General features: G+C 27.9%; 3 protein-coding genes across 3 annotated transcripts; 1 reads left to right on the top strand and 2 right to left on the bottom strand.

Moving 5' to 3' along the window:
* Positions 1-743: 743 nt before the first annotated feature.
* On the top strand, positions 744-2,636 carry LOC137832906 (Protein kinase superfamily protein). The gene is given in 3 exon segments (XM_068641299.2): positions 744-882; positions 1,192-2,359; positions 2,362-2,636. Coding segments are annotated over 2 exon segments (1,143 nt in total). The 5' UTR covers positions 744-882; positions 1,192-1,248; the 3' UTR covers positions 2,394-2,636.
* Positions 2,637-4,119: 1,483 nt separating this feature from the next.
* On the bottom strand, positions 4,120-5,579 carry LOC137832907 (protein transport protein Sec61 subunit gamma). Its single transcript, XM_068641300.2, has 3 exons — positions 5,418-5,579; positions 5,176-5,291; positions 4,120-4,375 (listed from the first exon to the last, which is right to left on the bottom strand). The coding sequence occupies exons 1-2, from the start codon at positions 5,509-5,511 to the stop codon at positions 5,176-5,178; spliced, it is 210 nt and encodes a 69-aa protein (XP_068497401.1). The 5' UTR covers positions 5,512-5,579; the 3' UTR covers positions 4,120-4,375.
* Positions 5,580-9,637: 4,058 nt separating this feature from the next.
* On the bottom strand, positions 9,638-10,355 carry LOC137833596 (zinc-finger homeodomain protein 5). Its single transcript, XM_068641937.1, has 2 exons — positions 9,831-10,355; positions 9,638-9,691 (listed from the first exon to the last, which is right to left on the bottom strand). The coding sequence occupies exons 1-2, from the start codon at positions 10,353-10,355 to the stop codon at positions 9,638-9,640; spliced, it is 579 nt and encodes a 192-aa protein (XP_068498038.1).
* Positions 10,356-16,778: the final 6,423 nt, after the last annotated feature.

The raw sequence follows: 16,778 nt of genomic DNA, 5'->3' as shown, positions 1-16,778 counted from the left end.
ATAACGCCAACACCAGCTCCTCTGCAGTAGTTAAAAGGGACACTAAGCTCCTATGAATTTTTTTTGAAAAAAAAAACAAGAGCAAAGTTGGATTTAAAAGTTGTGTTGGGTGACCTATTGTCAAAGTATTATTCCCTTCAAATCACTTCCGTAGACAACAGAAATGCCAAAAATAGTCAGAAACCTCTCCTTATATATGCCAGATCAGATAATTAAAATCATCTGTTCAGTACCTTCCATCAGAAAAATTGTATAAATTTGGGTAGGAGAAGTGAATTCTGAATGTTATCTAAGTGTTTTAATGTCTCCATGACAAGATAATTTGACACAATAAATGATAAATGGCTCTTAAATAAACGAGTTTGGCATAATCTGTTTTGCTTTACACATTCCTAATCTCTCCTTGGATGCCTTGCTTTCCTTTTACATAAGTGATTGATATAAAAAGTTAAGGTATGTCTTTGGGATACATAATTAGCTAAGGATTCTGACTGCTTTTTCCTATGATAAATAACAGTAACTGTGTGGACAAAAACAGAAATCACAGTACATAACATAACATGGTAGCTAATGTGCAAAGTGGGAGAGAAAAAAGTTAAAAAAAGTTGAAATAAAGAAGCCAAAGAATTGAAAAAGGGGACCCAATAAGCCCTGTCCCTTTGCCAAAGAGGATACCTTTTCTTCCCACAAACTCTTAGCTTTTTCTTTAACTTTTCCTTTTCTCAATAATTCTCCCATCATAATTTTAATTATCTCTTACCTCTCCAAAGCACCTTTATTCCTCTGTGTTCTACAAAAAGCTAATCAATGCATCTTCATATTCATATTGAAACACAAACACAAAGACAGGTCTTGATAGTAAGTGAAATTGCTGATGTATAGGTACATTTTACATTCCTTCCTTCAAATCTCAGTTTTTCATTTTTTTGTTATTTGTGTTTGTTTATGGACCTAAAACACTAAAATAAGTACTCTGTAAAAAGTGTACAGTGTAAAATTGATTAAACCATACCTTACACTTTAACAGTTATATATTATTAAGGTGTTGTTTTAACTCCTCAAAGCCTCATCTTACTAAAAACAAAATAAATTATCTTATTGGGAAGATCCTTTTTCGTGTTCTTAAAACATTACTTTTGTCTTCTAACAATCTCATGTTCAATATTTCTTTCTTTTCCTCTCTGCATTTAGTCGTAGATATTCCACTCCTTGTAAGAAAACACCATTGAAAGAAGAAACAGTGAAACGATGGAAGAGTTTGAGTATGAAGAGGTTGTGAAAGCAACAGAAAACTTCAACCCCAGAAGGGTGGTAGGGAAAGGAAGCCATGGCATGGTGTACAAAGGCGTTGTTCAGTTCAAAGAGAACAACAGCTACAGAGTGGTCGCTGTAAAGAAGCCATCACAGGGCCTTCAATCTCTTCACGATAACTCCAAACTCCAAAACGAAATCCGAGTTCTTTCCTCTCTACCCGAAAACCCTCATGTGGTTAATCTTCTAGGAACCACCAGTGGTGATGATGATCACAGCCACAAACTCATTGTGATGGAGTTCATGCCCAATGCCTCTCTCCATGACCTGCTTCATTCCAACGAAACCCCACCCACATGGCCCAAACGCGTTGAAATCGCCCTGCAAATCGCTCGTGCGGTGCAGTTTCTTCACCAAGCTAAGCCTGTGGTGATTCACAGAGACATCAAACCCACCAACATATTGTTTGATTCAAGTTGGAATGCGAAGTTGGGAGATTTTGGACTGGCGGTGAGAGGGGTTGACTCGGTGAGTCAACCCGCCGGGACAATAGGGTACTTGGACCCCTGTTACACCACCCCAGAGAGACTCAGCACGAAAAACGACATTTTTAGCTTTGGGGTTGTGTTGTTGGAGATCATAAGTGGCAGAAAGGCCATTGATGCGTGCAAAACGCCGGCTTCGGTTGTGGAATGGGCGATTCAGTTAATGGGTGAAGAACTTTTGGAAGAGATTTGTGACGACAGAGTGGCACTGCCGGGTTACATGGTTGGAACAATCACTCGCTTGTTACGCTATGCTTCACGTTGTGTGTCAGAGAATGAAGATGAACGTCCTTCAGCTGCTGAAGTTGTTATGGGAATGGAAAATTGTGTGGTGAAACGAGTGAGGGTCCCCGTTTGGACGTGCGTTTTGAAGGGGTTGGATTGGTTGAGAAAGAGGAAGGTGATGATGGGTAGTGTTTGGCAAACTCAGAAACGAATTCGGTGTATAGCAGAAGAAGAGGGTGAGGTAGACGGTGGTGAGGTAGACGGTGTGGGTGAGGTAGACGGTGTTGGTGTCCCAAGTGGGAAGATATCCATGACCATTAGGGAGGTTTTGGATGATGTTACATTGGATTGACTCAAATTGAGATGAGTTGACTCGCTTTGAACGGGTTGGTCATCCAACTCGTTTCAGTCAACGGTCAAAAGTGATTCAATTTCCCAATTAAAAAAATTGGGGATTTTGTTATATGTTTCAGGTTTCAGATTTCAGGTTTGGGTAATGGGGCATGCACTACAAACATTCGTACCAAGCCAAACGTGATGGTTACGTACGAAGCTTTAAGGGGATGCTCATGACAGGAATCATATCATTATGAAACTTCTCTTTCCCTTTTTCCTTTTAGTTTAATTCATGCCAAAAGTGATATTTGCATGTTAATTATTTCCATTCTTTACTTACTTGAGAAAATTAAAAAGATGTATAAAAATATTTGGTTGAAACAAGGTGTTTTTATTGTTTTTTTTTACTTAATATGTACAGCATTTCATTACTATCTATGTGGCTCTCTTCCATTTGGATTCTTGGTAGTGTGGTGGTGCTGTTGGACTTGACATGTCTGTGTCCTTCACCTTGTTTCTTTATTTTATACAAAATGATTAATTGAGTATACAAAACAAATAATACCTTGTTTCTTTATTGAATTCAACAAAGTTTCAGAGAAAAGGGAAGTTACTTGATCTTAACATCTGAATATATAACACTAGTTTAAGCCTTAGTAGTGAAATTTTCCAATGGTACAGACTAATGGTGGAAGTCCATCGACATGAATCAGACCCAAATTCTACCTGTTAAAGAGTGGGAAATTAAGATTTCAAAACTCTTGCGACATCACATATTCACTTGAATTGAATCGTTAAATGATGACCCAACTGTTCATATTTTGTTCTTCGGTATATCAGAGTGCAAACACACTTGAGTCATTCAGTCTTCATTTAACCACACCATTTTAAGTGAATGCGCAAATGTGATTTACTGATTACTCCAAAAAATAATTTTGGGTAGGTTATGCTGGTGTGATTGAATATAAGCTATGAGAATTGTTTTTGAAAAAGCCATGGAGCATTTTGGGGTTATAGCAGATAGCAGGCATACGGTTATAGCAGATAACTGGCATAAGGTTGTAGCAGATAGCAGATAAGTGACACATGGTTGTAGCAGATAGCAGATAACTAGCACATGGTTGTCGCAGAGAGCAGACGAAGACGATTATTTACTTATTGGCCTCTTATAGCTGTTATTTTTCTGATTTTTTCTCCCAGAGGAGTAAAGGAGATATGGATGGGTTGTTTCAATGGGTTAAGGGAACCCATTTTTGAATGTGAATTTGAGAGCGTAACAGACGCTGCACTGACACCATTGGGTTATCTCCGCCACCCACCCCCTTAATTTCCCTGTAAGTGAACCTCACCAGCACGACTTTAAAACGGGAAATCTTTACACACAACACCAGATTTTTACTCAAACAAATATATGTCACAGATTATGAAGAAAACTTCTGGTTCTGTAACCTTCTTATATTTTTTTCTTTTGATTTCAAGTATTTAACTTATTTTACATATAATTGGGTTCTATGTTGTAACTTTCAGCAGTATGTCAAAGTACAAAAAATATGGATCCTTAAGAAAAGGAGGTGAAGAATAATTACCACTGTTATTGCCTATCAACATTTAAACAGTTCGAGTTAATTTAAATTTATTTTGTTCTTGGCAACTTATTTATACAAGTTCCACCTCATCAATGGGTGTGGACTTTCTTATTTTTTGCTCTAAAATATCTAAAAAGACTAAGAAAGCGAAGTTCAAAGAATCAAAACCAAAAGAATAGTTTCTCAACTACTTTTTTCATCCTTTTCCTCCTGAATCAAAACAATGTGTCAAGGGTCTAACACGGAAGAATAAAATTGTATATTTCAAATAAAACTGTAAAGCTTCCGAAGATAAGATACAAGTGTACACCAAAAATAGAGTACAAAAAAACTACAATTAAGTTCATGATGACCTAACAAAGTGGGAACTCTTTCTGCCTCTTCATGTTTGACAACTTGGACTCCTGAGGCAATTGAAAAATTCCCCTCATCCTGCGGAATAATCAAGGGTTATTTATCATCCATTTTGCACACTTAGCTAAAGACACAGTTTCACTAACAGCCAACATCTCAAAACAGAGAAAATAAAGAAAAACAGCATTAAATCGATAATAAAAACTAGACAATCTACCGAAGCTGGTTTTCAAAGAGTATACATATTCCAAGAAGAAAATAAAATCCTCAACAATGTTCAGACCAAGCACTCTCATCTAAAACATAGATAGCAATTACATGCTCCGAATGAAACCGGTAGCAAAGACAGGGTACTGAGAAATAATCATGCATAATCTCACATACATGTAACAGTGCAGAAACTCCCCATATATTAAAACATGAAAATATGCACACTAACAGATTAATGTTCTTTAATAAATCACTGCACCAGATTGCCATATCTGTTCATTTAGAAATAGTTGCAGTAAAAAGTTCACCATATAATGCGATCAATTAACTCATCATTCTATGCCTTACACTATAAATGTAACCATAAGCAGCACCGAATATTTTTACAAATAACTACCCTAAATCCCTGATTCAATTAAACCTTCATATCAGATCGTTCCAATATACCACGCCAGCACAACATGGTCAACAATGCTTCTGAATAACAACTCAACCAAACAAGCAATCCCAATATGAAAAATTCAAAATTTACCAAATAAATTGTAACAAAAAAATCAGATCAGTCTCCAAGCTTCAAAAACAATATAAAAGACAGAGGTCCAAGCAGGACAAATGAATAACAGGGTAAAACTATAAATGAAAACAAATCTGAGAAAGTTATAATTTACCTAACCAGATCCGACGATGATGTTGTTGATTGGAATGAAGATGAGCTTGACAAAAAAACCGACGAATCCCATCACAACGAAACCAATCGCGGTACGCACAGCAACCTTAGAGAATTCTGAAACACCCAAACCATCCAATCAATCAAGATCCACAGAACATAGATTCAATCTTATTTAGAAAAACAAAAAAAAAATTAGGAATCAAGGAAAACGATGGAGAAATGTTAGGGTTAGGGTTACACCTTTACGATCGGGTTTGTGGCATCGCTTGACGAGTCTGACACTGTCCTTGGAGAATTCTCTGAGGGGATCGAAGACGGAATCAATGGCGTCCATTCTCTCTCCTTTTCTTCTACCTTTCGATCTGAATTCAGAAATGAACAAATATGAATGCTGAGTGATGAACGTTGAATTTTATAGAACTAAGAAGGTTAATAAAATGATTTCGCAAAATAAAAAAAAAATTGGAATATACGTGTACTGAGCCAATAGCATGGTGCCACGCTGGATCTTGCGATGTCAATTTGGAACTCTATATTGTCTATGTCATAAAAAAACACATAAATTTAAAAATATTAATTCAAATTATACAAGAATAGTTTTAATGATCATTAAAAATAAATAAAAACACAGATATTGAATTGATTTTAGATTATAACTTAATTTAATTTTTTGCAAGCTTTCAATTAATTTCATTGTTGATATTATTATAAAAGCTTATTTGTATATTGTTAGTATAAATAAATTTATTACCCAATTTAATAATTTTAGTGCACATAATAATTATAATTAAATATTCATATAATTAATTTAAATTATTATTATTATTTATACTATTATATTAAGAAAATACACTATTCACATTATTTAATTGAGTTATTATTTATATTATTGTATAAAAAACATAATTTTTTAACCAATTTTAATATATTTGTACTAGATAATTATGCTTTATCAAATTATATTAATTTTTATTTATTAAAATGGATGACCGTATAATTTCTTTAAAACTTCGTCAACTAAAAAACAGCTACATAATTTCTTAATTTTACTTTCATAAAACTATATTCAATTACAAGACATAACATTACAACAAAAAAATCATTACATAAAAACTAATTATAAAAATTAAATAATTAATTATTATATTAACTAAATTAGATATAACTTTATAAATTAAAAATTATTGATATTTAAAATAATTTTTATTATTAATAAAAATTTATAAAATAGTTTCTAAATTGGTATGTAACTATTAATTACTAATGTTTTAGCTACTAAATATTTTATATTATAAATTAGTCTCTATAATTTTTTAGACTAATTTAAAATCTAAAATATTACTAACTAAACTCTTGGTAGCTAATTTAGATAATAATTTATACATTTTTATTAATAATAGAAATTACTTTGAATATCAATAATTTTGTAGTTTCTAAAATATTTAGTCAATGACTAATTGTTTCTTGTCTCTAAAATTAACAATGATTGTTTCGTAGTGTTTCGTAGTGTTAAATTGTGTCGTCACATGAAAAGAAAAACCTAAAATTAAAAAAAAAAAAAAAACACAAAAGCATGGGTCATGAAAAAAAATTTGGAAGGATACAATGAATATTAATATGGCATGATACGCACATATCGATAAATGATCTAAAGTCTAATGAAATTTACATGGATGATATTTCAATTATATAAATTCATATTGGATAATATATGATTGTTTTTAAAATATTTTTTGAGAGGAACTTAGGACTTCACTCTTAAGAAAATGTACATGACTAAGAAATTATTGTAGTAGAAAATGAAACTATTTATTATTATTGTTTTTCAATTTGGGTAGTATTTCTTGATCTTGAATCATTATACTTTTTATTATCTAATATATCTTGAATCGTTATACTTTTTTCCTATTTAATTGTATTGAATGTTAGTTATCGAGTAAAGTAAAGAACAGGTATAATATTTTGATAAACGACACGCTAAGTAAACCGGTGCATATGACTTTATTTTTATAAGAAGAAACGGCAAAATAAAATTTAATAAGTCAGGATAATGAGGTGACGATTTATAATAAAAGAAAAGAGTGATGATTCTCTAACACTCCAAAAAATAAATACAATTACTTAATAACTCAATAAATTATTTTTGTTGTTATATTTATTTATTTCTAATTTAAAATAATATTATATTGCTATAAATGATTTTTTTTTTAGTGTTGAGGATGTGAAGCAATTTTTTTTCAAAAAAAAAAAACTAAATTGTGGGATTCATTTTATGAAAAGAGGACAATTTTGTGTAAAAGATTACTTTGACACCAAAAAAGTAAATCACATGTACTCGACAGCCTATTATAATAATATATTAATATTTTAAATTAAAAAATAAATTAAACATATTAAAATATTAATTTATTGGTTTGTTAGTTCATATTTTTTATTATTTGTTGTGTCAATCTATCACCATCAAAATCTTATTATGACATTTTCATTCTTTTTTTTGGGTAATGATACCTTAACACTAGTTCTATTCACTCAGCATCCATAAAAATTATTATTTTCTTATAATACAATATTTTATTTTAAACAAGATTATAATATAATAAAAAATATTTTTTATTTTTAAAATTAGTTTATATTTAATGATTTTCTTATAATAAATATGTCAAATTCAATGTAAAACAAATGAGATACAAATGCAAACTTAATATAAACTTGGCATGACTTCTATTTAGAATGACAAAGATTAAGAAAATAGAAATGGTGCTCATCCAAATTAAATAAACAAATAACGAAGTTAAAGAGAATGTTATTTTAAGGTCATTTGAAGAGAGAGTGAAAGAAAATGAAAAATGTATATTCAATATTTCAATTATGTAGATTCATATTCGATAATATATGGTTGTTTTTTAGACATGCTTTTTGAGAGAAACAAGATGTACATGACTAAGAGATTGTAGGACAAGATGAAACTATATATTTGTATTGATTTTTCAATTTGGATAGTATTTTTTGATCTTGAATTGTTACGCTTTTTTATTATCTAATATTATTACAAGAAAATCATAAAATGGAAACTAATTATAGAGATCAAAATAATTAGTTACTATTTCATTAAATTAGAGACTATTTTATAAACTAAAAAAACTATTGGTATCTATAATAGTTTCCATTATTAATACAAATTTATAAAATGGTTTCTAAATTGGTATCTAATCATTACCTACCAAAATTTTAGCTATTTACTACTTATATTCTAAATTAGTCTCTATTAATCTTTTAGAGACTGAATTAAAATCTAAAAAATCAATCGCTAAAACTTAGGTAGCTAATTTAGATACAAATACATAAATCATTTTATAAATTTTTACTGATAATAGAAATCACTTGAGATATGAATAATTTTTCTCTAAATTAGTATTTAATTTAGTTAATATAGTGACTAATTATTATTTTTTGCTTCTAAATTTAGTTACTATTTAATGATTTTATTGTAGTATATATTAATATTAGGATTATAAGTGTGAGTTTTTCCACATTGATGAGTATGAATAAGCTTGAAGAAAAATATATAAAAAAAATATTCAATTACCCGTTATCACATTAATCATTAATTTTTTTTCTCCTATTTAATTGTATTGGATTTTAGTTATCGAGTAACGTATATAACAAGCATAATATTTATATTACCGGCACGTTAAAGTAAATGGTGCATATGACTTTAATTTTTTTAAGAAGAAACGACAAAACAAAATTTAATAAGTCATGACAATAAGGTGACGGTTTTTAATAAAACAAAAGAGTGATTATTCTCGACTCTCCAAAAATTAAATACACACCCTTAATAATTCAATAATTATTCTTTTCAGTTATTTTTATTTTATTTTTAATTAAAAATAATATTATATTATTATAAATGAAATTCTTTTAGTGTTGAGCTTGTGAAACAATTTTTTTCCAAAAGAAAAATTAAATTGTGAGCTTTGATTTTATGAAAGGAGGAAAGATTCCACAAAAAATCATTTTAATTTAGTAGTTTTCTTTTAATGAATATGTATATGTGTTTAGAATTTAATATAAACTTGACATGACTTCTATTTAGAGCGAGAAAGATTAAAAAAATAAAAATGGTATAATAAGATTATATATTTATCATTCATCGATGACATAAGGAATGTAAGCTCAACAAACCCTTCTTGAGATAAACCTTAGATGACTCTGATATATATTTTTTTGAGATAAACTTTAGATGACTTTGATATATATTTTCTTGAGATAAACCTTAGATGACTCTGATATATATTAAGAAGTGAACTTTAAGTTTAACTCAACAACTTTATAAAATCGGCTTATAAGATAAAATTTAGATCCGGTTAATAAGGAAGTATTTTTGAGGTAGGTTGAAGATAGAGTGAAGGAAAATGAAGAATGCATTTGAAACACATAACAGTCATTCACTTAGAAATTCATGGCACATGGACTACATCACTAAAAGTCAAAGCACTGAAAACACAGATAAACTGAAAAGAAAAACACAGAACAAACACAAACACAAACACACTGATACTAGGAACAATACATGGAAACAAAATCCTTATTAATGCCAAGTGCCAAGACCGATCCAACCATCAACCTCTAACTGCTTCATGGATCACTCACATTCGGAGTTGCACGGTGACGATTGTTGTTCAGCCACACCACGAAGATCTTCCGGCTTATTCCCATGTCAGTGCAGAAACGTTGAATATCCTCCCTGTTACCCTTGTGAGGTTTCCACCCCAATATCTCAGCAAACCTCGTCATTTGCTTCTTCTGGTCGCGCGAGAACCTCGTCCTCCTCCTCCTCAGTGGCCTCACCAGCTGCAGTGGCTCTGGGTTGTTGCTACGCTCCGGGCGAAACGTCTCTGAAACAGGAACTATATCCAGAGCACGACCATTCCCTGCTTCAGTTCGGCGCTCTCTTTTCAAAGTAGGGCGTTTGCGGTGAAAGTTGCGGTGACAACCACAGCATGCACAGAGGAAAGAGTTCTGCGACCTTGCTTTCTGATACTCGTTGCAGCCATCGTAGGAAGCTCCTCCTACGGCCACTGCATGGTTGCGGCAACACTCCTCGTACCCAAACTGTACTTCCAAGTGAGAGGCTCGGAGTTGGGTGGTGTAAGCACTGGTGTTGACGCTTGACATGGTGATGGTGTTTTGGGATTTGGGGTGTGAAGAGATGAAAGGGTAAGGTATAGGTTGATGTATGAATGGTGATATGTGTTCATGCTTTTATAGAGAAGAAGAGAAGGTGGGATGTGACACGTCATCTCAACAAGGGTTACATGTGCATCTTGAGTAATGATATTTTGACAACTATGCTTCAATATTCAACGAGTGATCGATGATATAAAGAAAGGTTATTTTCGTTATTTCATAAACGGATACAAGTTTTAGGTAAAAATTGAGGTTGTAGACTGGTGAAAGTTGTCAATATATCATTTTTTAATGTGTTTTGATCATGTTTTTTAAACAAATCCTTCAAACCATCATTTTATTTTCCGGATTAAACGCGAAGCATTAATTAGGTTATTTAATTTTTTTCATTAATAGTTTAATTGAGATCTTTGTTTTTTTTAATGAACTTCAACGTATTTTATCAACTACGTTTTTTAGGATTGACTACTGACAACTTTTTAAGTTTATTTCGTCATGCTTAAAACAATTCATAATGTTCTTACAAGGCCTAAAAACAATGAATTTCTTCTTCTCTTAACTTCTTGGCTTCACGATCTTTTGATTCAAGCTTGGACTTTCAACTACATTGTTTACTAGTTTGGACTTGGACGGATTCTGGTTTAGTCAACTTGGACTCTTGACTTTTAGACTCAAGGTCAGCTCTCAGGCGGATGTGTGTACCTATAAGGAGCTCCGATGATAAAGTCATAATCGATTTTGGTTAATTATAAGATAGAATTCACTCTACTTACTTCTTGAGTTGATCACCTGTTTATAGTACTCACTTATTGAACTTTAGACCCAATTGGACTTTTACTATTTGTACAAGAAAATCATGAAATAGAAACCAATTTTTAGAGACCAAAATAATTAGTTACAATAGGAACTAAAATAGAGATCATTTTAGAAACTAAACAAAAAATTGGTTTCTAAATTACTTTCTATTATTTTATATTATTGTTAAATAGTTTTTAAATTGGTATCTAATTAGCAACTAATGTTTTAACTACCAATTATTTAGTTTCTAAATTTGGTAGCAAAAACTTTGGTTGCTAATTAGATACTAATTTAGAGACTATTTAACAATAATAGAAAATAATAGAAACTAATTTAGAAACCAATTTTTTTGTTAGTTTCTAAAATGGTCTCTAATTTAGTTACTATTGCAACTAATTATTTTGGTTTCTACAAATTGGTTTTTATTTCATGATTTTCTTTTAGTGTATATTTCTTAAACATATTGTACATATTTAGATCTATTCAATGAATTTTGCTATAATATTTTATTATTTAATTATTTATTCATTTTTGTTTAGTTTTTCATCTTATTATCGACCTTTCAACCTTTTGCTCATTCGACCTAAACAATATACATATAACTATACATAATCATACATATATTCAACCTAAACAATATACATATAACTATACATAATCACACATATATGTATGTGTAAGTGCAACTCAATTCTAAAGCTTTAATGGCACACTATCGGTTAGGCAACTTCTTACCTCTGAAGTTGGATTGCATCATGACTTTTTGGAGACTAGAATTAGTCTCTATAATTTAGCTACCAAAATTTTAGCTACTTCGTACTTTATATTCTAAATTAATTTCTAAATTAGCTACCAATTTTTTTTTTTAGTTTATAAAATGGTCTCTAATTTGTTCAAATAAAAACTAATTATGTTGGTCTTTAAAATTAGTTTTCATTTAATGATTTCTTATAGTGTAAGTAGTATAAGTTTATAATGTGTTTCGTTTTTTAAACAAGTCTTCTAGAAGTAGGTTAGGACTTCTCTAACATTTTATATTTATAAGTTTTCTTGGGAAACACAAAAAAAAAGAGAAACTAAATTAGGCTACTTAAGAAGAATTAATAATTCTAAAATAAAAAGTTATATTGTACATGTGTATGTAATTGACTTTTGTAAACGGTAATGACTAGGTCGAAAGGTCAAAAGGCCGTAAGACTCTCAGAATATTGAAAGTTAAAATATAAATAAATAATAGAATAAAATAGCATTGTATCAAAGTTCAATAAATAGACAAAAAACACTTGAAATATACTTAGTAACTATAATGTGTGAAAAGTAAAAGTCCAATCAAGTTAAAATATAAAATAGGTGATTTGTGTAATAGGTAAGTAGAATGTTTTTTTTTTATCTGATAATCAAACAAACCAATTATAACTTTACCATCGGAGCCCCTTACAGGTACACTCACTTTGGATCTAGAAGCTGAGAGCTGACCCAGATCCAATAGCTGAGTGATAGTCCATATCTAATAGCCAAAAATAAGTCCAAGCCCACATAATATAATCCAAGTTAGCTGATCCATAGAAAGTCTAAGTCATTAGTGAGAAGCTGAAAAACCGAGAGGAAAAGTAGAAGATAATTGTTTCTAAGACTCCCACTACAAGAAAATCATGAAATAGAAACCAATTTTATAGACAAAAATAATTAGTTGTTATAATGACTAAATTAGAGACTAAAAATATTTTTAGTTTATAAATTAATTTTTATTATTGTTAAATGGTTTCTAAATTAGTATCTAATTAGTAACCAAAGTTTTTGCTACCAATTTTAGAATATAAATAATTGGTATAGCTAATTAGATATCAATTTATAAACTATTTAACAATAATAAAATATTTAAAAACTATTTTTTTAGTTTTTAAAATGGTATCTAATTTAGTCACTATAACAACTAATTATTTTTTATCTATAAAATTAGTTTCTATTTCATGATTTTCTTGTAGTTTATCTAAACAATTTTTGTAAGACTTTAGTATAATGAATTGTTTTACATTGAAAAATACTTGCTTTTGTGTAATAAAAAAATAAATAAAAACTTAATCTCTCATGCTTATTCACCTTCTTTTAAGTGAGGGATTCTAGCGTTGAAGTTGTAGATGAGAGTTTAAGTCAAAGAGAAACGGTTTCAAATAGGACTAAATGACAAATATATATTTAAAAAAAGTTATTTAATTAATTAAATAGTTAATATTAAATATTATATGATGAGTTGAATGAGTTATACATATTAATGAGCAATTATGATATTAATTAGTCTGTTTGTCAATATGTTTTGTTATCAGATATATTTCGAAAATCTTATTTATTTTGACACGGAAGCATAGGATTGAATTTTACTAATTTTTTTTATATTGATATTAAAAATATTAATTTAGCTTTATCGAATTTTATCACAACAAAATTAATTTTAAAGACAAAAAGTAGTTAATATTAATTATATTAGATATTATTTTAAAAATTATAAAAATTATTCATATATAGTATTTTTTATTATTAATGAAATTTATAAATTAATTTCTAAACTCGTATTAATTAGTCATAATTTAAAAATTAAATTATAAATTTTATTAATAATAAATACTATTTTATATACTATAGTTTAGAAACTAGTTTTTAAATTCATGATATCTAATTAATTTTAAAAGTATATTATACATTTTTATTAATAATAAAAATTAATTTAAATATCAATAATTTTTTAATTTATAAAATAATATTTAATTTAATTAATTAGTCTAAAATTAATTGATATTTAATGATTTTCTTGTTGTATACATGTACTATTCACTGATTTTACTAATAATTATTTTTATTATGATTGAAAATTATCATATCTTATTAATTTTTTCAATTATATTTGTTTCACTTATATTACTAAGAATCTAACATTTTTTAAGAGATTTAGTCTCAATTCTACTTGAACCAAGTAAACAATTAAGTTTAGATAATAAACTAAACGCTGAAAAGAAATATTACAAGTATACTATGAATATACTATTATCTTCAACTATTAAAATTACTTATTTTTTTATGTACAATTGATTTGAAAAAATGTAATATTTCATTCGGTCTTGAATATAAATAATAATAAAAATAATGTATTTTAGTTTAAAATACAAAAAATATTAATTATATTATCTTATTTAATGATATATTATCCCCAAAAATATGTTTTATGAAATTAAAATATTAATTTTAATATTTTTTATATCAAATTATAATGAAAAATAATTGAAGGATGGATATTTGTTTTTAAATGAAATTAATAAAGCTAATTAGCTTTTATATTTGCATAAATTAACTTTTTTAGTAGTTTTTTGAAACCCTAAAGCAATTTCATATAAATATCTGATATTGAAATATATTGGTATACATACACTTTCGTTGACTCCTCTTTTTCTAATGTTATTTTTATTAATTAATTTTGGAAGGTTTCACTTCTCATTTAATAAATATTTTTTATTTAGTAGCTATACCCATTAGAATTGTTAATTTTCAGTAAATTTTAATCAATATAAGGGAGAATCTTGGAATAAGAGTGCTATTAACTTGAACTTAAGGATAAATTAACAAAATTTAGAAGTGAGACTCCTTAAAATTGATGGGTATAGAAAAAAAATAGTTCCTATATATCTTTAATAAAGAAAATTTTAGAAAAAAAAATCTTATATATCATTTTCTAATAAAAATATACTTATATATTTTCTTATTAATATATATATGATCATTAATTGATATTTAATGTAACAACTATTTTAATTAAATTATATTTTGTTCTCATGTGTTGCCATAACTTCTGTAATTAATAATTATATCACATTAACCAATCTCACTAAAAAGTCAGAGTTGAAAGTTTAATTGGCATTTATGATTTATAATAGTAAAGAGTTATTTCTTCCTTTTTAAGTGTTGTTTCTTTTGACTATTTTGTTTTTATTTATTTCTCATTCAGATAGTTCAAATAATATTAATTACGCTTTTATTTATTACACTATATCTTTATTATTATTATTATTAGGCGATGCTTGATCTTTTCGTCTGTTCATTCGTATTTTTTAGTTTTTTTTATTATATATATATTTAAATATAAATTCATGTGTATTTGTATGTATGAGAAATATGTTATTGGGTTTCAAAAGATTTGGAAGGAGAGAGATAAAATAAGAGAGAGAAAATAAAAAAATTGTTCTACATTCAACGCTACTTCTGATAATCAATCTCTACACCATTCTGTTAGTTAAGTGATCACAAATAAAATTAATTAACCTGTCAATCTCTCCACTTCCTTAACAGTTAAGTGGGAACAAATAAAATTTTAAAATTGTTTATTTAATAAAGAAGAATATAAGTTTAAAACAGGAAAGTAATTAATCTCTCCACTCTCCTCCTGTCAGGTGACAATAAATAAAATTAACGTATATCAATCTCTCCAAATAGTTAAATGAGAATAAATAACATAAAATTTTAAAATTAAAAAACTATTTTATTAATTTATAAAATTATAAAATGTCTGAATAATCAAAATAAATTAATAAAAAAAATATAAAATAAAGATAAAATAAGGAAATAATTTAGAAAAGTAGAAAATTCCCTTAGAGGTATAAATTATTATTTATTTATTTAATCGGCACTATATCTTTATTATTATGTTTGGTTGGATGAAAATAATAAAATAAAGTGTGATAAAAAGAGAAGAAAAGAAAAAGAGATGAAAAACAATAAAAATGTTGTTGTTAATTAAAAAATATGCAAAAAGTAAAGAAATATTATCATTTTAAAAAATCATAAACAAATAAATAAAATCAAGTAACTTTTATATCTAAGAAGAAAATAAACTCTATTAAACTATTATTTCTAAACTATTAAACTCTGTGTTTTTTAATAGAGGTGGAGAAAGAAAGTGATAAAATAAGAAAACTTATTTATTTTTTTTGCAAAATAATTTTAAAAGACAAATGAAAAGAGATGGAAAAATTAACCTAAAATTTTCTCTTGTAGTGTGCGGTGAGATGAAAAAAAAATCATAAAAAAAAGAATATAAAAGAAGATAGAGAAATTGATAGAAAAATAATAAATAAATGTATAAATAGAATAGAGACTTAAATAAATAAATGTATAATTGATATTAATAGAAACGGATAATGTGATTTTTGATCACATTATGTTGTGTTCATTTGTCTTGTTTTAAGTATTGTAGGTTTTTTTTGGAGAAACGTAATCAATTTTTATTTTAATAAAATGTTTATAAGAATTTCTGTTTTATCCTTTTTAGTTTTCATATTATAACAAATACATATATAAACTAAGTAAGCGTCTAATGAGGAAAAACAATATAAATGATAAAAAAATAATCAATATTATCTTAAAATTTAAAAATAATAGTTAATGATTTATTAAATACTACAACGTATCCAATTAGGGTTAAGAAGTCAAACTTGAAATTGGAATAAAACGATCGTTCATTCAATTCGCAAGGTTAATGAGTGCAAAGTTTTATTATTATAGTGCCATAGTTGTAATTGCTTTTATATATTATAAAAAAATTATTAAATAACAATTAAATTTATTGAT

This window comes from Phaseolus vulgaris, chromosome 6, assembly GCF_051622355.1.
Source record: "Phaseolus vulgaris cultivar YP4 chromosome 6, ASM5162235v1, whole genome shotgun sequence".
NCBI classification, from domain to species: Eukaryota; Viridiplantae; Streptophyta; class Magnoliopsida; order Fabales; family Fabaceae; genus Phaseolus; species Phaseolus vulgaris.
This window is presented reverse-complemented; position numbering and strand designations above follow the sequence as displayed.

Coding starts and splice junctions, on each gene's coding strand:
- LOC137832907 (XM_068641300.2), bottom strand. CDS start 5,511: ATGGACGCCATTGATTCCGTCTTCGATCCCCTCAGAGAATTCTCCAAG. Junction 5,292..5,417: donor CCACAAACCCGATCGTAAAG/GTGTAACCCTAA, acceptor TGGGTGTTTCAG/AATTCTCTAAGGTTGCTGTG.
- LOC137833596 (XM_068641937.1), bottom strand. CDS start 10,355: ATGTCAAGCGTCAACACCAGTGCTTACACCACCCAACTCCGAGCCTCT. Junction 9,692..9,830: donor GTCACCGTGCAACTCCGAAT/GTGAGTGATCCA, acceptor TTTTCTTTTCAG/TTTATCTGTGTTTTCAGTGC.